The sequence below is a fragment of the Anthonomus grandis genome, chromosome 3 (assembly GCF_022605725.1).
Source record: "Anthonomus grandis grandis chromosome 3, icAntGran1.3, whole genome shotgun sequence".
Taxonomy (NCBI): domain Eukaryota; kingdom Metazoa; phylum Arthropoda; class Insecta; order Coleoptera; family Curculionidae; genus Anthonomus; species Anthonomus grandis.
Genome location: NC_065548.1, coordinates 14226056 through 14249047, shown reverse-complemented (window position 1 = coordinate 14249047; position 22992 = coordinate 14226056). Strand labels below are relative to the sequence as shown.

The window sequence follows — 22992 nt, the reverse complement described above, 5'->3', positions numbered from 1 at the left end:
ACTACAACCGAACAGAACAAAAAGTTTGCAAGGTCAATAATTATGTTTGAAATTTTTAATTGTTTAATAACTTATACGAGATACGAAATACGAAAATAAAGTTAATAATCAAAATAAATATATCAAAAAAAAAACCTTTTCAGGGGTGATATCGTATTCTCTTCGTACCTTATAATAGGTATAGTCTAACCTTTAAAAATACCTAATTAATCTTTATCGTAAATCGTGGCGTAACCTTGACCGGGACTTTATTATTTTCAACGGCAATTAAATTTGCAATTTTAATAATCAGACGGTAGGTCAGGCAGGTGTCAGTAACACAATAGATCAAACAAAATTTTAAATTAGGTGATAATCGAACAATTAATGCAAATTTAGCCTGTAAAAATACGAAATTTTATCTGAATTTTGAAAGGGTCAAGGACAAGTGAAATATGAATCGCAATTACACACTTAAATTCTTATTTTGACTTTGTAAGGAAACTTTTAATAATACAAATATTTATGTTATATTTAGTTCTTTCAACTCATTTCGAAATTCCAAGTATACCTATGAACCAAAGCCTATTATGTGCTAATACAGGTCAACATCCGTAAGCTTTCAAAGATATGCATCATTAAGATAAAAGGATTTAGGGATAATACCATTTCAACATAATACATACTGACAAAGAGGGTCAAACACCGGGACTTATAAATCAAATGTCTCTAAGATCCAGATTCCAGGTCAACTTTTTCCTTGTATAAACTTACCCAAGCGACTGTTTTTACCACTTAACTCTTAAAAGAAATAATTGGTTCTTAGAGATTTCTTCTTGCCTTCAAAATTCAATTCAATAGGGACCACATCTTCAGAAAATGTGATTATTGACTTTTTATTTATTTCGATTCTGGAACCTTATTCCAGGTTCTATGGAAATGGAATTCTATAGGAAGAATCCACAGTTTTATAGTAAATCGTTAATACATATAAATCGTATTTCATTTTACGATGGTTTTCTTTTTTCTGGCACAGAGTTTGTTCTTAAAGAAAGAGGAAGCACTAATGTAATATGGTAATTATGATCGGATCTGAGTATAGCTTTGGATTACCTTTTTTCATACGATACGTCGATGACATTATTACTAGCGTGCCTGCTAACCAAATTGATGTTCGTCTTAAAACATTTTTTATTCAAAACTGCAATTTACGATTAAAATAGAGTCGTAGCAACTCAATCCCTTTCCTTGACATTTTATTTATTAGAACTTACTAAAATATAAGAAAACAGATTGGCATCAAAAGCCAACATTCTCAGAAAGATTTTTAAATTATTGCTCTAATCACTCTTTCAAACAAAAAATTAATAGTATAGAAAATTGTTAAAATAAAGCATTACAATTGTCTGTTATTGACTATCACAAAAACAATCTTCTTAAAATGAAAACTTTTTTAGACTATCCACATAAATTAATTATTAAAATATTGTTTCAAACTAACCAAACAACTCAAAACAGTTAAAAAAAAAACTTTAAAATACCCTATGTCAGTAATCACTGAAAAGATTGCAACTTATTGACGATAATATTAACTGCTTTAAAGAATGAAAACACTACCAAAGGGTTCTTTTGAAAATTAAAACCACAAAAGACACAAAAGGACTTGAATATAATGCAATAGGTATATAAAATTCCCTATTGTGAAGTTAGCATCGATCAGACGTCAAAATGTTTTAGAGCTAGAATTTCTGAACATAAAAGAAGTACAAAGCTTCATATATATTAATAGTAATTCAAAAACTGCTATTGCTGAACAATTTGAAAAGTTTCAACATTCATTAGATTTTGAAAAAACAGAAATTATATCTAGACAGCAAAATAATAAAAAGAGAATCTTTAATGAAATGATTGAAATTAAAAAAACACGTCAAGTGACATGAATCAAAAACAGGATGTTGACAATCTAAGTAATGTAATGTAAGTCAACTTAATTAGCAATATAAAAAAATATTAAGAACACCCTGTAGATAGCATAAGATCCTATATGTGACTGGCCAGGTATAGTTATCCTAACAGTTTATAGCAATATATTGCTTGTCACTGTTTTCCCTTTTTTTCTATGAAGATTTGATAAGAGGATTAGCTGCTTGAAAGACCATTATTTCACAGCTGTTGTCCCAAATCATCTCCCAATGTGGATGGTTAACATTTAACGACAAAATTAAAAAAACTCTAGACCACAAAAATCTTATAAATCTTTGTACTTATTCTGGTCTTACAATTATTATTATTAACGAATCGACGATCTACGATGTATAGAAGTTTTAAATGCACATAATCTTTTCATTTTGAAAGAATATTTCTCATGTTATCTGTTGTTACCTTTTACAGTTTAGAAATTGTATTAAATGCTAGTTTTTTTTTAATTTTCAATTCTTCAAAATAATTATTTTTATGGAAACTACTTAAATTGTATGTATTACATATACTAACTTTTCTTTCTCACAACCAGTTACTAATAAACCTGAAACACCTAAAACAATTAAAATCAATAGTAAAATTAGAAAAAGAAAACCTTGGTCAATTAATGAACGGGATAGAATGAAACGAAATTTGCAAAAAAATTATTTATTAGGAAACACATTAGAAATACATTAAATAAAATCTGTAAAAAGGCTGAGATGAGTTATTAAAAAATGAAACATTATTTAACTCTTAAAATAACTATAAGAGAATTTGCAACATAATAAATGAGGTCACGAAATCGAAAGGAAATTACTTGAATAGTTAGTTATAGCCAGTAAACTAAAGTGGAGCTTATAAAACATATCTCAGCACTAAAGAACTTTTCATCACCTTGCTATGATAAAATCTCTGATATTATTAAACACAGACATATTTAAATTTTAAAACTTTTATTGTATGTAATAAATTTCACTTTTGACCGGACTTTTTATCATCGGACTGGAAAGCATCTATTGAAACTCCTATTTTTAAAACTGGAAATAAGCCACATATGAAAAAATATAGACCTACCTATATCGTTAATAAACAAATTTCGAAAAATACTCTAAGCAGAGATTAGTTTAGCTTTTTAAATAGGTACTTACAATTTACGTCATGAGAAACAATATAGCTTTAGAAGTCAAAAAAGTACAGAGTCTGCAATTTATGAACTAAATATTAATTTAAATTATCAAAATAAACAAAAAAATTGCAGTTTTTATATACTTATTTAAAACCTTTGACACCGTCGCGCATGATATTTTATACCAAAACCACAGATTTACAGAATAGTACTCTACAATAGTACAGAACAGTATTCTGTAAATCTGTGCCAAAACTTGAAGAAATTGGAGTTCGAAATGGACCTAAAAAATATCCTTGTTCAAATCAATGCTTAGATATTGTAGGTATTATCCTTTGTACCAGTTTATACAATTCTAATCTAAGATAGCTATATCTACTTGTCAAAATGCCATTTTAAAAAATCTGTTGAATAAGAGGACTTTAGATACTCTAGCAACCTTTTGTTTTTTGAAAATAATATTTTAAATATAAGAAATTTATATTCCAACTGCATACCTATTAAATTATACTTTAAATCGACAAAATGCACGTAAAATGAACAAAAATAAAAAATGTACACCGATAAAAAGCACATTGTAAATTTCGATAATATTACGTTGGCAATTTTGTTACCATAACATTAAGTAAAATTTCATTGTAAATTTCAATATATACATAATAGGCTATGTAAAATATCTATGTCAATATACTGTATAGGTTATGTAATTTTTACATAGTATATTCAGTAGAATTCCCAAGTAAACTCACAAGAAGGATAATGTAATATAAATATGTAAATTTACCGAGATTTCTATGTAAAAGTAAGTTGTAAAATGTAACTTTTCTTGGAAAATAATGTTATGTAAAATTAACTTGATCTTGTAATAACAGGTTAAAAAAAAGCAGAAAATACTTAAAGATTATTATTTTCCAGGTTTTTTTTTAGGAAATTAACAGGTATGTTAACAAAAACTTCAAATTTAAAAATTTTAACCTAACAAAACTTAAACTGAAAATTGTACATATAAATTATACCTACTTATAAATTATAAGATATAACATAAATATTTCAATGTTGTAAAAACATGAAAAAATTTACCTAAATTTAAGGATATACCTACAAAAAAAAATCAATATCAAGTCATCATCAGTTATTTAAAAGTATGTCCAAAGCTGTCAAATGGTTCAATATTCAATTTCAATTCAATTTTCATTTCTTTCAGGTGTTTTAAAGTCATTTCACCTAACCAATTGAAGCAATTTCTTATCTTTTCACAGGCATTTAAAGTTGTTTTTTAATTTATTTTAGACAATCAACAAATTTCAGTCACTTAAAGCCATTAATTTTTTTATTTCTACCAGGCATTCCAAGTCTTTATTTCTATTAATTTACGACCCTTAAAGCCTTTAGGTTTCTCTACGTAACTCTACGTAGTTAAAGCAATTAAAAAAACAAATTTCAGGCACTTAAAGAGTTAAAGCTGTTAAATTTTTCAGTTCTTCCAGGCATTTGAAGTCATGTTATTTGAATTTTATAAAGCAATTTCTTAGTTTTTCACAGGCCTTTCAAGTCGTTTTTTAATTAATTTTAGACACTCATGAGTACTCATGACCATTAGATTTATCATTTTTCTAGGCATTTTAAGTCATTTATGTTTAATTCTAAGCAGTTGAAGCAATTGAGAAACAAATTTCAGGCACTTAAAGCTGTTAAATTTTTTATTTTTACTAGGCACTTGAAAGGCACTTTTTTAAATTTTAAACAGTTAAACCAATTTCTTAGTTTTTCACAGGCATTCCAAGTTAATTTTTAATTAATTTTAGATACTTAAAACCATTAGATTTATCAGTTTTTCAAGCTTGAATTGAAGTCATTTTCTTTTAATTTTAGGCAGTTGAAGCTATTGAAAAAAAATCCAAACACTTAATGCCATTAAATTTTTCATTTCTACCAGGCATTTGAAGTCATTTTATTTCAATTTTAAATAGTTAAAGCAATTTCTTAGTTTTTCACAGGCATTTGAAGTCGTTTTTGAAATAATTTCAGACACTATGTTTCATGTAAAAAGAGTACATAATAATATAACTTACTTATAAAGAACATAATAAAACCTGTAATTTTTAATACATTATTTGGTATGTGAATTATTTATTCACATAGTTTATACGGGAAAATTTAACTTTAAGATGTAGTTTTTAAATGTAAAATATAAAATACACAATATCAATTGTAAAACCGGAGATTCTAAAAATTTTACCTAATATATCAAATAACAATATTATTACTTAAGATATTATGTAAAGTGTACATGACTAATTAGTTAATATTACTACCATTTTTATCAATGTAACGATTACATAACAGTTTATGTCTATTTCTTTAGGTAAATAAAATATAGTTCAGCAATCCCACGATAATCCTATTAATCGTTGTCCTAATTATGGTTGTACAATTATTATTATTAACGAAGACGATCTACGATATCTGTAGATGTACATGCAGTTGTTTCATTTTGATAGAATGCTTCTCATATTATCTGTTGATACCTTTTGGCGTATGAATTTTAGTTGTCATTTAAGCCTTAATCATCTATTCGTCAAAAAAATTAATTTTATGTAAAATACTTAAATTAGACTGAAGAAAGCTTACAGTTTGTAGGTCGTTATTTTTGCTTGTCTTTTTTTTCGGCATTTCATTTTTGAATATGGTCTATTTTCGGTTTTTATGGCAGCATATGGCAGAAGTAGAGAAACAAATCATCTCATACCTAGATATACCTATTTTCAGGTTTATTCAGTTAAGCTGTTAATGCGCCCAAAAGTGACAGACCGGGAAAAACGACACCTAGAATAGATAAAACATAAAAATTTAGCAGTTCAAAATCAGTTTAACACTGCTATTATTTCATTAAACCACAACAGTCAAAAAAGCCTTTATTTCACAAAAAATAGAAATGCGCTTCTTCGATTTGCATAATATGATCATTTGGATTGGATTGGAAAACCGTTTTGTTTTCCGATGTTTAAAACTTGGTTTAATTTAAGCTTGTCGGATGGTATTTTGTTTCTACGACGTCCAAAGAACAAATGAATAAATGGTATAAGTAAATAAGGTGTAGGTACACCTTATTTACTGTGAAGCATGGAGGCGGATTTGGCATGGGATGGGCTCCATTTATAAAATAGATGATATACCTACCTAATTGACAAATTTAAATACATAGAGATTTTATCTAACGTCATGTAAAGTTCATGTCATGTTCCATTTGTAAGGGAGAATATGTCACTAAAATGGAGATATCAGTATGACATTGATCCTAAGCACACTGACCAAATAGTAAAACAATTTTTAGTAAACATAAGATTGAAGTGATTAAGTGGTCAGTGGAACGAGTACCGAGATATGGAATTGTGACAGCGGTATCCAGAAAAATTTAAAAATTCTGATGAGCTGTTTGAGGCAACTCAAAAAAATCTTGAATTCCATACCACGTTCGATAATTGAGAATCTATGAAAAAAGATGCCAGGGCGTAATAATAAATAATGGTTATCCACCTAAATATTGACCTTGCTAGAATACATTTTTTTTGTTTCTCTACTTTGGCTCCTGTAAAATTATTATAATGTAATCTGTGTTTTTAGAGATATGCCAATATATGATTCGACGTGGGTAGGAAGTGTAAAATGGACATACCTTATATTTTATTAATTATATTATAGAATTATATTTTTTTTAAAACTGGTAAGTGTTCCTCCTTTTGCTCCGTATTGTATACCTACTACCTAGTTTGTCTGACTTACAGCCAGTTACTAATAATAAAGATTATTAATGTTTTTTTTTTGATAAGAGTAAGGAGAAGGAAATCTACAATTAAGTACCTTTTGTAATGAAAAAAGACATTTTAAACGTATTACGACGTAATTTAATACGGCGAGAAAATGCACGTAAAAGGAACAAAAATGAAAAATGTAATGATTACATAACAGTTTATATATTACAGTTTCTATACAACCTTTAAGGCTCACATAGTATCTATTTTAATAGTATATACCTAGATTGCAAAGTAAAAAATGCCTAATGTAGCTATAAAAAATATTCCTTTTGGTGAATAAAATATAGTGCAGCAATCGCAATCATTATAACGAAAGAAATAAATAATATACCTACTTTAATCCCTACATTTATTAACACAAACATTAATTAATCAATTATAATTCAAGTTTGGTACATAAAGGCACAAACACATAGTTGAAAAAGCACCCAATACAAACACTCACTGAGTCATGCCCTTAAAAAAGGACTGAAAGAGACGAAAAAACAATAAAACAGCGAGACAACACCTGTAACCGACGAACCTCGCCCCACACGTCACATTTGAAATCCGGACAAGTTAAAAAATTACCAAAAAAAAAAATTCCAACCGGATTTGAAAGCCGCCACCGCCGCGTTTTTCACTTGTTTACCGGTCGAACCCATTTTCATCTGTCAAACGATAGTGACGCCACGCGCCCGACTCTTTCTACATCACGACGACGCGCGCATTGCGCAACTCCAAGATGGCCGACCGATCGTCACCGTGGAAACCCTTAATACATGCACCCGCGTCGTCTTTTCATTGGTCGAAAAGCACATGGACAGTGTTCGGGGGGGCGGAGCCAAGCTGACGGCCATTTTGAATCGCATGACGACGGGGCGTTGCTGTGCGGTGGCGTGCTCTGACGGTGATCGGAGAAAGTTGTCGCACAGGGACACGCGATATTTGTTGTTGATTGGGTGAATTGTAGATGGCGCTACGGATTTTATCAAAGTTATTTATTTAGTTATGACTGTTATGAGTATTTACGTCCGTTTGCACCGATTTTTTCTTATGAGACCCTTTAGCTAATTGTCCCTTAAAGCACCGTTAGCGATTTTAACGCTTTGCACCACCTTTTGTATCCTATGTATCCTTTAAAGCGTCTTTAGTTAAGTTTCCAAATTTGGTCACTTAAACCTTCCTTAACGGTGTTTTAAGATTTTGTTTTACCATTTTGGGCATTTTCAAATAAGTAAAAAGTTAAAATTGAAAAAAAAAATAGTGACAGTGTTTGTACACATCTTATACCAGAAGACATACATGAAGAGCAATTAATTTATTTAATTGAAACCCAGCAAATTGAAATGGAGCAATAAGAGGGTAGGATAGTAAACAGGTTTCAAAATGAAATACCTACATAATTCGGTATTTTAATCAGTCAGTTGCCATAGTTTTTTATTTTTTCGTTTTTAATTATTCTTTTAAAGCCCCTAACTTATTATATACTCACAATGTTTTTTATAAAGGATTTTAGGTAGGGGAACACGGGGTACAATGAAACACAAATTTAATTTTAATTGTTTCTCTTTTTCGATATAAGTCTATTAGGTTTAAATGTGTTTTAAAAAATGTCCTTCGGTACTAGGAGTACATGTATAGAAGTATCAAGAGCCTTATAACTACCTATTTTGTCCAACAAACTATTGAAATTTAGGAAAAAAATGTTTCATTGTGCCCCACCACTGGGGCACAATGGAACAAATATAGGGGCACAATGCAACATACCTAGAGTACTATATAACAATGAAATCGCTTTAGAAGTATTCCCAATAAAAGACCTAAATATTTTTAGAATTTTATTTCAGTAAAAAAAATGGAATATAAGTACAGCTAAAGAGCGAAATAATTAAAACGTTGAATATAATCATTAGCCAATATTTATATTGGTAAAGTCGATTCCGAAAGAAATATATTGTTTTTGGCGTTGGGTTGATCCTGCAAAAACTGGGTTCCCTAAAACCATCTTAATGCTATTTTCAGCGACTAGTGATACGTCTGGAACTGATGGCTCTACAAATTTGTTATATCCTTTTTTTCTAAAAAAATTTATCTCGTAATCTCCATTTGTATCTTTTCCTTTTGTAACAATTCCAACGTAGAACTTATTATTGTGTCGGTTTAATTTAAATTCCACCAGTACATAATCATTTGGCAGAGGTGACCTATCCAGATTTACGAAATGATCTTCAGTCACGATGAAAAGGCCTTCATCGTCGTCTAAGTCGTCATCAGTCTCAGTGTAGACTACATCTTCTTCTTCAGATGCTGAGTGATCCTCTTCGATTTTTTTAAATTTCTTTCTAGCATCTTTGTCAAAATCCGTTATTTTTCTTTTGGCAGTTTCTTTCTTTGATGCTGATACCGCAATTTTATTGCCAAGTGCGGTCATTTCCGGGGTACTGGTTGCAATCATACTTTTTCCTTTTGCTCGAGCCTTTCTGTTGTTTTTTCTATTGCCTGCCTTGGGAAATCCCCTAAAATCTTCAGGTCCACATAAAGTATCTCCGTTATTACTGTTGCAAGTAGAAGTACTGGGGTTTTCAAAGTCGTTATTGAAGCTTGAGGTATTATTGGCAGATGCTTCGATTTCCATTGCTGAGTTGTTTGTTTTTTTAGCAGGAGTATTACTTGGCGAAGAATAATGCTCTTTTTCTTGACTAGAAGTAGTTGGTAATTCGACCATTGGTCGGTCGGTAACATAATTACATAAATAATCGGCATCGGTAAAAACATGTCTATCGTATGGGTAAATTCCTGTTTTCTTAAAGGCCGCGGTGATGTTTGATGCAGTCATTCCTCTCTCGTGAGCAATTTTTACAGAGCCAGCAACATTGTAGATAGTTGCTGTTTGGCCAGGATGCTGCATCATCCAAGTATCTATTGCAGCATTGTAATACGTTTTAAATGGCTTAAACACACCCACGTCTAACGGTTGCAATTTATTGGTGGAATGTGGGGGAAAAGTTAACATAGTCACTCCATTTTGTTTGCACAAATTAAGTGCCTCTAACGACAAATGACTCTCGTGATTGTCGCATAAAATTAGAGTGGGCGATTGCATGCTACTTTTTGTATGGTGTATAAAATGTTTTATAACTTCAACAAATAATACTGAAGTCATCCAGCCGGACGGATTTGCCAAACCAAGAGTACCAGTAGGGGCTTCCTGCACCATGTGAGGCTTAAAGTGTACGCGAGGAAATATCATAACGGGGGGAATAAAGTTTCCACTTGCTGAGATGAATCAACAGGTTGTGACGTTAGTACCCTTTTCAGCACTAGTGCACTTACTAACTTGCTTGGATCCTTTTTCGGCAATTATTTTTTGGGGTTTTTGAACTGTGCATGTACCTGTTTCATCCAGATTAAATACTCGTGTTCCATCTGCAAAGTGAGGATTTGCGTAAACCTTTAGCAAATTATCAAAAAATGCATCTACATTTGCTTTTGTGAAAGATGTAGCCCGGGACAAGCTACATCCCTCAGGCGTTCGTTGACTAAGCGATGGATTTCTTTTTAAAAACATAAAACCAATCTTGTCCTGCTGATTTGTTAACGTCCCATGATTTTGGATGTTTTATTTTATTTATCACAGCCATTTCATAAGCCACCTTCTTGCATTCAGTTACTGGGAGACCATAAAACATTTTGGAACACATTAGCAAATATTCCTTTAGTTTATTTTCTTGTTCCACATTAAACACTTGTCTAACATTGTAGTTCGGAACAAACTTTAAATTTGTATCACTCTCATTGTTTTTTTTCTTTTTCACATACCTGGATAATGTTACGAAGTTAACGTTTTTTAGTTCTGCTGCCCGTCTGATGGAGTGACCTTGACAAACTAGCTCGACTGCAGCTTTCATGTCATTCTCAAGAAACGAACCTTTATTGGTTTTTCTTTGACGATTTCGAACCATACTGGAATAAAATAGAAAAATATTCGTAGAAAAAGAAAAATAATTACACGATTTAAATGTTATGGGGCACCTTGAAACGTTTCAAAGAGCCCCGTCGAGTAATGTTTCATTGAACCCCAAACGTCCATATTGTTTATTTTATGCCAAAATAAAAAAATACAAAAGGATTAGAAAAAGGAAAATACATAAAAGTAAATAAAAAATATAAACGTTTCGAATTAAGCTACCCAACTAAGTAAAAAATTGCAATTACTTACCTTAAAATCAAAATATGCTCCTACGTAAAAATTTAGTTTTAGCACCAAGAAATACTTCTCTCGACAGCGTCCGAACTACTACTGCGGTTTTAAGGAAATAAAGATGACGAGAGCTGGTAGCGATCGAAGCGCCACTGACAGTAACAGATTCTCTTTTAGCCGCGAAAATTTAAAATGAGAACAATGTTTCAAGGTGCCCCGTGTTCCCCTATAATAAATTGCAATTTTATTTAAGTCCAAAAACGCATTCAACAAACTATAATTTGGCAGTTATTACCTAAATCAGGTAAGGTTAATGCAGCTTACTAATAAAAAACCATAGGTTCCATTGATTTGAAATAAAATGATCTTACCGCTATAATAGTTAAAAATTAAAAAATACTTAAGAAAATAGTATATTTCCCGAGTACAGAATATATACATATTTTAATTATAAATTATTATAATGTCTTTATTGTATATACACCACGATTTCACTCTCCTATTACTCAACGTGTCTAGCTTATACCAATTTTAAACTGAAACTCCCCTTATGATGGACCCGCTGTGTCCGAAACATGTCGGGAATTTTAAAACTGAATGATGTTTAATAAACAAGTGGAGGCAAATGGAAAATTGAAGCAAAACAAAAAAAAAATAATTGAAGCAAACCTTTGATATAAACATTGAAAGCGTAATATTCATGTTAACGAACAATGAACAAACCGGTGGACTTGCGCATGCTCCATTTGTGAGTATTGTGGCTCCACCTATCAACGTAAGCGCAAATCAATGACACCAAATTATACATATTATTTAAGTACTTAGAAAGATAGCGCTAATATCTTCATTTCTCGACTTACGCAGTTTTCATAATATGACGGTGCCGATTAAAAAAAAAAAAACATTATCCACATTTTATTAAAAACGAAGAATAAATGTTAAATTTAATAGCCAAAAATCAGAAAAAATATATTATTAAGTGTATCCGCCTGTATCTTGGTTGTCTTTGACTTTTGAACTTAAAAAACTCAACTTAACCCATTTTTTTTAAAGGAATCTGCTGTTAAAATATTACGCTGTTATATATTTTCTGCTATTTTACTACTATCAGAAATTTTTTCTATATAGGCCTTTTCTAGTGTCTTTATAGAACACAAAACTGTCGGCGGTGCTTTAAAAAAAGTATTTTTTTTTTACCCTGGAAGGTAAATTAACTATAAAATAGAACAGCATCTGTACTACATACTAAATACAAAAAGTAGCTACAGGGTGTTTTTTAACAAAATGAAGGTCAAAAAACCCTAAAAAAAAAACAAAATCATCTGCACATTTTTTCAAAATCTACAATGCAAACACTCCACAACAAATGAAACTTGTTTTCTCCTTATTAACTGACTTATGGCGATGTTGCCATATTGACATACAAGTAGGCAAAATACTAAAAGTTATTTTTATATGGAAAAAAATATTGAGGCTCTGCAGGTTATATTTGTTTAAATTTTGTATAACTATTTTATTGAGATATACAATATAAATCCCAACGGACTTTTGCCACAATCGAATCATTGGACCCATTAAGTAATATCATATAATATTTTCCAAATTTTCCTCCGATTTATTCCTTTAAAATATGCTAAAATCGGGGGTCTAATCTAGACTCTAGAGAATATTATGTTGCCATTGATAATTACATTGTGAAACTTGGAAGGCTTATCTTCCCATCATATCCCATCCCATCCCACCTGTTAAGCACACGGGGGCTTAAAATATTTTTTTACTATTTTGAGTTTTTTTTTAACTGCCTTTTTTTCTAATGTGACAATATTCTTAAAAGTTCCAAAAGAGACATGGCAACCGCACTTTTTAACGAAGTAGGATTTAGAATCATTTAGCCATGTAATCTAAGACATACGTGATTACCCCTTTTTTCCCGATTTTTTTGGAGCTTTTTGTTTTTCTACATGTTGCTAGGGTATTTGTGAAAGTAATACCTAACATTTTAAGAAAAACGGAGAAAATATGTCGCCATTTAGTGAATTAGTGTCCAAAAATTTGATTTTAAGTCACTCAATAGTGCCATTTACTTTAAATGACGTAAGTTTTGGTAGTTCTTTTTCCATAAAAAAAAGACTTTCATTTGAAAAAAAAGAAAGAGCAAATTCGTGTTTCCGCCAGCACATCTCTAAACTTTATACTCAACACAAAGTGCCTAAACCAGAAATAGATATCCCGTTTATTGGTAAAAAAGCTGAAAACCGTTTTGTAAATAATTACCAAAAGTTTTAATTAAATTACGAGACAGTTTTGGTTTTTACCACTAACCATCAAAACTCTTTATTTTTATTCTCGCCACGTGTTTCGCTAACGATGTTAGCATCTTTGGGAGAAGATTAAAACTCAGTCAGTCAGGTTAGTGGTAAAAGTGTCTCGTAATTTGAGCATCACACCAAAGGTTCCAACCATAGGACTACCAAAAACCTCTATAAAACCAAAAGTTTTAATAGAAAAATCGTAGGATTTATTCCAAATCTGCGGAAAACGATAAGTATAATACAGGGAGGTCAAAAAGTTATTAAAAAAGAAAAACTTGCTGTCTTTAAGCTGAAGTATTCTATATATTTTTCTAGGATAAATTAAAAGATTCTTTTTTTCTGATTTCAAAAATATATATATGTTGACATTTGGTAACACATATTAATATAGGATTCATTCATCACTATGGTTAAAAATATTATTATTATATTATAACTATTCAATTATTAAGAAAATATTGTTATGACAAACAGTTAATCTATATTTGCAATATACAACAAATCAAGCTTTCAGAAAATGTATGTTTCTGTGGTACCTACAATTTACCATGCGGTAGAAAAATACAGCAGACTCTACCTCCCATAAATTGGAGATACCAAATTGTTGTTATTTACTACTGCATGCTTTCTACAAAAAAAGCAGTTGCTACCATACATAAATAGTTAAATAACATTATAGAACTAAATACTATATGCAACTAAATTAATTGATAAGACTTACCTGTAATCTCACAAAGATTCAGTGATTCTAAAGATATTCTTCCTTAAATCTGAAAGATGTTTAGCACCCTTTCAAACATTCAAATAGAAGTTTATCCTGATCGTAGGCGAGTGTGAACTCTTCGTTTTCTTTATGTGCACTTCTTCTTTTTATATCTTTTGAAATTCGACTGGGTCGAAAATGCTCCTCCTTTTCATCCCACAAGATAATGAAGAAAATATGTTTTTGTGTTTACTGCCGAAAATTATAAATGTATAAGGCAATAATCAATGTAAACAAGGCATATTAAATTATGTATAAGGGACAACAGCAGGCAGCGAGCTGACGTTCAAAATTCAGCCAAGCTAACCCGAAAAAAAGAGGAAAAAATGAAATTAAATTGCAACCTTCCCATATCCCCGTAGCTCCGGACCAGACCTTACCCGGAGCGATTTGCGCATTTTTGCCGCTCCGCATGCCGGAGCATTAAAATTCAACGTTGCTGTATAAAATATAACCTCAATTTGCATAACAGGATGGGATGGGTGCGCCGGAAACCAGGCTTCCCCAGTCTAGAGCTTTTCATTTTCTATATCGTCTATTGTCTTTGGTTTTGTATCGTGGATAAGCCGAAATGAGGAATTATTTGGGAGAACGAGGGTTGGATGTTAGTTTTGATAACAATGGATTGTGGATTTGGAAGGTTTTGTAATTAATTAGGCGAAGAATACACAGCGTAAAAGGCACTATAATTGTATTTTTTCTTAAGAATATCAAAGATTGTTTGGGACAACTGTGCATAACGTAATAAGAAAAGACATAAGAACAGAATTGCAAATGGAATAGTCAATGAGGGTATTTTTTTTGAGAGAACTTCTTAGAGTGTATAAATACACGAATGATCAAAATGTTTTGCTGCGACCATTTATGAATGTAAAAAAGAATACAATACACATTTGCTTTTGAACAATTCTAAAAATACACATTTTGACAGAATATTAAAAATGAAACAATTGCAAATACTAAGTTCGATGATCTACCGAAATTTTTTGTAATGGAATGGATGAAACTTTTATTTGTAGATTCAGTTAATAAGCTTACTTTTGAATTAGATAATAAGGATAATTATATTGCTGAGAATGAGAAAATAAATAATAGTTACTTTTTGGGACCCTATTCACAAACAAATAATTTTGTCCGTCTCATCTACGCATTCGGCAGGTTTTGATGAAATACCATGTTCTGTTATGAATCATAGATTATGTTGTTAATCCCTTAACCATAATCCAACTCAACATGCAACTGTTGCACTATATAATAAAATATTAATAAATATAGGCGAATGTAAACATACTGCTTGCCTGTTTTTTAATAAAAAAAGAGCTTTTGACTTAAAATTAATAAAAAAGACTTTTTGATTTATAAATATTAATTTACCTGTCTTTAAATTTTAAATTAGGTATACGAAGAAATTCCTCCAAATGACAGAGATTTCTTAAGCAACCGCTCACAGACAGCAGTAATAAACAAACACAATATCAGATTTCTATCAGACTATTTGGTCGTTTCTAGTGGAGTTCCTCAGGGTAGCTTGCTGAGACTATCCTTGTTTATAAATTTTGTAAATTGCATTTGTTCTATTGGCCTTGAAAAATGTCTGTCGATCTTTGCGGATGACACGTCTGAAGTGTCATTGAGGGTCGATATAGCCGATGCGATCTGAGAAAAATGCAAGTCTGGCCGTCAACAGAATAAAATATTACTGTATACTAGAAATGAACTGGTACTCATATTAAATTTTTTCCTACTATATTACTACTCCTACACCCATTCATGTCCTAACTACACTATTCTGGCTTGGGGTACTGTGCTAGATCTAATGAAATTCTAATTCAGCAGAAGAAGGTTATTTGCACAATGCGCACATAGAATGTCATCCTGAAAGAGACTGGTTACTCAGCTGAACGTGATAACATTTCCTTTACTTTTTATTTTAAAGAGCGTAAATTTTATTAAGGCTGATTCTCACCTTCTAGGCTTTAACCGTAATGACAATGGTTATTATAATTTAAGAAGCGATTTTAGTATTAATATTCTACCCCATAGTTTGAGCCGTGTAACAAATAGTACTCTAGGAGTGCCCAAAAGTTACCAGTGATCTAAAGACTACCATTAAAGAAGCAATTAAAGATTTCCTTAGTGATGACGATTTCATAGATAAATTGTTATCGAGGGTCATGGATACGATAAATTCCTTACAAAAAACTGTAAGCGAGCAAGGTATGTCCATCGAACAATTGCCGCAGGCAGGAAAAATGAAAAATATCTGCATATACAATTGAGACGAGGAGATTAAGCTTGTTTAACACTAAAATGAGATGAACATTAAGGAAGAGGATATGGTAAACGCTTATAGGATTGGAGAAAAGACGGAAAGAACTATTCAAAAGAATTTTGAAGAACTAATTATTTATTTAAACCAAACAAAATTTGATAATATAGATGTTATAGTGCTGTTTGAAACTTTTAAGGTGGAAAATTTGAATGATTTTGAGATTGGGGGATTTGATGCTTTTTACAATGAATCATCAAATAATAAAAACGATGGATTAATATTGTATATAAGAGAAAATATTTATGTTGAATGTAATATCTTTAAAGTATGTGAAACAAATATAGTGAGATGTCTTTTAAGACTTAATGAAGACTGTACATATGGAATAATAGCTTGATATAGATCACCAAGTTCAAATGTAAATGCTTTTTTAGAGGAGCTTCAGAATTTCTTTGATGATTTGGTTTGGCAAAAAACGGAGATTTTTGTGGGGGACTTAAATATAAATGTAAAAGATGATAGGGATTTTAATGTTAATATTTACTTAAATATTTTAGCTGAAAAGGGATTTTTTTCATGCATTAAAAATCCTACGAGAGAAAGTGAAACCTCCTCGACTATAATAGATCATTTATTTTTCAAAACGGTAAATATTGAAAATCAAAAAAGTTTTATAAAGTCTTTTGTCATACAAGCAGCAATCACTGATCACTACTCTATTGGCTTAAGCATTGAATCATTGAAAAAACAAAAAATACCATGAACATAAAGCTCAAACAAAAAAAGAAATTAACCATAAAAAATTAACTAATTTATTAATTTTATATGTTTGTACCTGACAATATCCCATATATTTATTTGTTTATTATTTATAATTTTCAAAAAATTGGATGTTCACAACATTATGCGCTCTTGAACGACATTTTGATTGCACCATACTATCAGACATATCAATTTAAAAAAATATCCCTTTTACAATTAAACAGATATTATTAAAATTGTGGAAATTTCAATCAAAATGTTGATCTGGTTGTCTATATTTTAAGCAGGTTAAACTGTAAATACGAAATCGTAAATTTTGCTAATACAAAACTAATAGCGTTGATTGAATATTTCGGGAATATTCCCAAATATTCAATCAACGCTAATAGTTTGTACAGACAACCAAAAACTGCGGTTGTCTTCCTTTTACAGATCACCGTCTATTAGTGAGGTAGACTTCAATCAGAGTCTTTATTTATATTTAAATGAAATACAGAAAGAAAAGCCTAGAAAATCTATCAGCAAAAATACTTGCATCGATCACATATTTATAAAACGCGAAAAAAACTGAGGCTGCTTTGAACGCATGCTATCATTCGACTATTACTCACAAGTGTCACTTCAGCTGAAAACAAAATAGGGAAAAAAACCAGTACTTAAAAAATATCTTGACAAAAAAAAATTAAATAATATATTGAGTAAAACAAACTGTGTTGCAATTTATAATAAAGCGGCCTTGAATGATTACTTTAAATCTTATGTCTAGGAAAAAAACAACTGAATCATGTACAGAACAAACAAAAATAAAAGATCAGAAGTTCAAAGATAAGATTGGATTTCTTTTGCCTTATTTAGGTCAACTGAAAGAAAAAATTACTTTTTTGAAAAACTAAAAAAAAATCGTGACAATATACAGCTTAAATCAGATTTTTCTAACATACCAGAACAATTTAACTCACTAAATTTACTTAAATAAGCAAAAATACATTTTTTATGAAAAGCAGCTGAAAGACAATAACAATTGTATCAATAAATTATGGAACTGCCTAAAAACAATAAATAACAAAAATAACACAAAAACAAATAGTACAAAGCGAATTAAAAATCACAGTGGCTGCTTAATACAGAATGAATATGCAATTGAAAATCACTTTTTTTTGTAATGTAGGCAACAATTATTCAAGAAATATGACAAAGGGACATAGACCTCTAATTTGACGAAATGAGAATAGGTACTAAGATTAATTTAAAAAATACAAATCGTATACAAGTAGCAAAAACAATTCAAATACTTCAAAATAAAAAAATCATGCGATTTAGATGGATTTACAGCTGAGATCCTTAAAGATATTGCTGAACCCAAAACAAAGCAATAAATGATAGACAATTTTCCACACCTTTGGAACAAAAAATTGTAAAACCTTTATTTAAATCTGGTGAAAAAACTAATGTAACAAATTATAAATCTATAGCAATTTTTCAAAAGTTTTTGAACGAGTTTTGGCACACATATAGAACCACATAATATTTTGTTGGAACACCAATATACTTTTAGAAAAGGAGTTCAACTGAGGACGTAGTAGCGGACTTTGTTTCAAAAGTATGCGACTCTCTCAACAATTCAGTTCCATCCATCTGCGTTTTTGTTGATCTCGTGAAACCATTCGACATAGTTTCATATCCCTTGAAGAACTTGAAAATATTGACTTTACATGAAAAAAACTCTCTTCAAACGCTATATATCTGAGAGCAGGGTTCAAGAACGTTGATGTTAATGGTGATCCCTTGTAGTTAACGCGTGGACTTGAATCTTTCATATTTGTAATATACATAAATGATCTTTTTAATGTTATAGGTGACGCTAATGCTACGGCATTTGCTGATGTTGCGAATTTTTTATTTTAAAGGAGTTAAAAAATAAAGTGGAAACTAATTTTAATAAATATTTTGTGGTTAATAATATAAGTGGTTTAATAATAACTTATTGAGTATTACTTTTATAAAAACATTTTTTACAGCAATAATTTACATCGTTGACAGACATCTCAAATGGCAACACCATAATGAATATATGTCGAAAAAACTAAGATCTTATACTTCATATACATTACGTACATTCCATGAACTTATTTTAAAGAATTAAAAATTATCTACTATGCACTTGCGCAGTCGCATCTTAGTTATGGAATACTGGCTTGGAGAGGGGTTACAAATACATATCTGGAAATTCTCAATGTTTCGCAAAATTGGGTTCTTAGAAGTAATTTTTAAAAAGAACGGGCTTTATCCACCAAGTTTACTCTTTGACGAATCTAAAATTTTTGATATTAGATAACTTCACTTTCATTTTGCATATTGCACGTCTTATGATCTTCTGCATGCATAATATTGCACTAGAATTAAGACCAACTTAGTGTCGTATAAGCCTAGAGTTAAAAAAACTATGTCCACGCTCGTTTACGTATTTATCGTCCTCTGTTTATGAAAGAAGATATAGCTTTGTACTGCTAATGCCTACATAAGAAATGAGATATCAAGGAATGAACTACATTGTCTAATTGATGTCAAAAATAATTAAGGAGATTTTCTTTTTTTTTCTTTGTTGTGCTTAATATTGCATGGGGGCTGTACATTCCCCACGTGCGAGGTTCTTCTTGTGGGTGTGAATCTGTGTGTATTATTATAATTGGGTTACAGTATGTTTACTTTTCTAAGGTTTACGCTCTTTTTTATATAAATATAATTTTGTGCTTGCAATATACTTAAAGTAAGTCATTTCGATTTATGATTTTTATTGTAAGAAAAAAATTCCTTTTCATAGTAAATGCTATTTAATAATAACAATGCTTTAAAAGCCAAGTATTTGATGAGATACAATTAGAAAATGCATAACTTAATTGGATTTGATGTCCATTTTTTTATCTCTTTATCCTGCATAAGAAATAAAGACATAAAACTCACTTTGTTACCAGAAGATTACAAAAAAAAATCAAAAACATTCTTACCCATTTTCTTAATCAGTAAAGCCCTAAAGCTCTTCGAACCGACCATTCTCAACGTTTTTGCACGCGATCCCTGGCATTTAGCTGAAACAAAGACCAATTACACGCCGGGAAAAACGAAGAAAATAAATAAAAAAGAAAAAAAAACGGCCAAGACGAAAGTATCGCCAGGGGCGCCATTATCGGGGGAAAAATTTCCAAATCATGCGAATTGCCGCAATTAAAATTGAATAAGCGCCGGTTTTATATCGTTTACCGGGAAACATTTCGTGCAGACACCAGGGGTATTTGAAAGCACAAAAAAATGTTTTTTTTTATATACAGCTTGGATTTTAACTGATTGTGTGTGGAAGTGAAAAAAATACCGTATATTATGGGCAATAGATTTAATTCTTATAAATAAATAGTGTATTTTTAACAAGTTGTGTTTTTTTTTCTTGTATGTAATTTAAATGGTAAAAATGGTAAAATTTTAGTAACATTGTATATGATCATGATGCTAATATTGTTCCTTAATACAATTATTATGAAAACTACAGTGATACTTGCAAATAACGTAAATGAATTTTGCATGCTTTAAAATTATCGTTTACATTGTATGTACATCGTTCTAGAAAACCAAAATTTTTTATCAGAAATTTCGTTAGTTTCATCGAACGATTCTTCACTTTTGTTGAGCTTTTTTTCAATGTACCTATATTCATCAGTATTATTTAAGATGGCTGTAATAATATAACTGAAAATTATTTAAAAAAATACAAAATAGGCTCTTGATATTTTTAAAGGGTGGTTAAAGAATAATTACTAAGAAAGAACAAATATATTATCTGGCATTTTGTGATTTTTGGGAAAAAATATGCATAACTTAATGGCATTTGATGACATGATTTTATTTAAATTAAAAAAGAAGATATTTTACGAGTTGCCTCTTAAAGATTTAAACTTATTCTTCTCTTCCAGGTTTTAGTCGAATACGATGATGTTGAATGGCAAAGAAGAGAATGGATAAGCGTATATAAGGACAATCTTTTCCAAATGTTTTTAATCGAGCAGGCACTTGTTTGGACTGAAAGAAGAGATCCTTACAGTTATGGTACTGTTCTTTGGCCAGCGTTGGTAAGTAATTAATAGTTAAAGGTTAGCTGGAAATCAATTAAATATTCAAATTGGATCATGGAGATAGTTTTTTGAATCATTTAAATTTTTTAAAGTAAGATTCTATTAAAGCTTTATGGCACAAAAATTTACTAGGAATATTCTTATTTCAGATTCTGCATATTCTAGACTTATTTTTTGTGTTGTCAAAATGGACATTCCTGCGAAGTTATTATTTCCTTTTTTTCGTATTTGAAATTAATTTCGGAAGTAAAATGTACTAATCTACAGTATAATTTATCTAGTTTTTTTTTAAAAATAGGTATACATATCTATATATTTCGGTTCGCTAACATTTTATCAAAAATCAAGAGAGATTAGGAGATGTTTCATCAAAATATACATAAATTATTGTTAAAAATATGCATAACTTAAAGGGATTTTATTACCATCCGTCTTTTATATCATATTTAGGTTTAAAATAAGTGATTTTCTTCACATAATTGACATTTCTTGGGAAAAGTTTTGTTTTATATTAAAGCATCTATCAATAAATTATAACATAAAAAATTAAAATGTTGATATAGGGTCTTATCTTAAGGTCACACTGTCCTGATACTTTTCCAAAATGTTTATTCGATTAAAAATGTTTTAACCAAAGCTTTCCTTACAAATTACTAAAATTATAGGACTTTTTATATTTTAAAAACTTATTAATTTTTTTTATGATTAAACTGCTAATAATATTAGTAATTTATAATTCATTAATTTATTAGAAAATAATTATATGTAGAACTGTTAATAATATTAATGAATAATATTTAATTAATTTAAAAAAAATATGTTAAAATTAAAAACAAAAAGTCTGTTGAAAAAAGAAAGTGGGTACGGCAAATCTTATAAACATAAAATTACAAAAAAAAACTTATTCTGGGTCTAAAATATAAAAATTAAATTTATAAAATAGATAATAAAATATATAAAGTTAAAATAATGAAATATAAAATTAATAAAACTGAAATAACGGTTAAACTGATGCACACTGGATACAATACGTTAAACAACCTTTCTCAAAAGTTTATGACATAGTTTTTAATGTAGGGGAATGAACGAGTATAATATTATGTTTACTAGTGGCGAACAAAAGTATGTAAACATAAAATTTTTTAAATATTTCTGTAATTACTTAATCTACGACCAAAAAGGCATTCTGTATATGTTTGTTAAGCCTTAGTAATTTTAGTGATAAAGCATAAAAAACGCTAATTTTTTTGCGGATTGTAGCATTTTGTTATTCACAAAAGTATGTACACAGTTTACATACTCTTCTATAAAATTTACTTTAGCATTAATAATTTTTGGCTTATTGAACTATTACCAAGTACAATTCCAAGTACTACACCGCTGACTTCAAACAGAAAATAGTTGCATTATACCAAAAAGAAGTGAAGCAAATTGACTTTTTTTAAAAGTCTTGACATGACTTGGTACTGTATATAAAACTGATAAGCATTTTTAACAACGAGGAACTGTAGAACCTGCACTTAAAAGTTGGAAGCAATTTTAATAAAATTCAGACGTGAATAACTCATCCAAACGTAAAGCTCTCTGACATGATTGCTAGGATGTCTCCTTATAATGGGAAATCTTCAAAGGCATAGAGTCGCTTAATTAAAGTTTGCTAGAGATTACGAAGACAGGACACAAAATCAGTGGGCCTT

The 22992-nt window shown here is 30.1% G+C and overlaps 1 protein-coding gene across 2 annotated transcripts in view; it reads left to right on the top strand.

Moving 5' to 3' along the window:
- Nucleotides 1-22992, top strand: part of LOC126733842 (probable JmjC domain-containing histone demethylation protein 2C) — a 408562-nt gene that overhangs the window by 57259 nt on the left and 328311 nt on the right. For both annotated transcript variants that reach the window (XM_050437254.1, XM_050437255.1), the window contains exon 2: nucleotides 21137-21292. In XM_050437254.1, the coding sequence (XP_050293211.1) occupies nucleotides 21137-21292 (156 nt within the window). The remainder of the gene's footprint in view (nucleotides 1-21136; nucleotides 21293-22992) is intronic.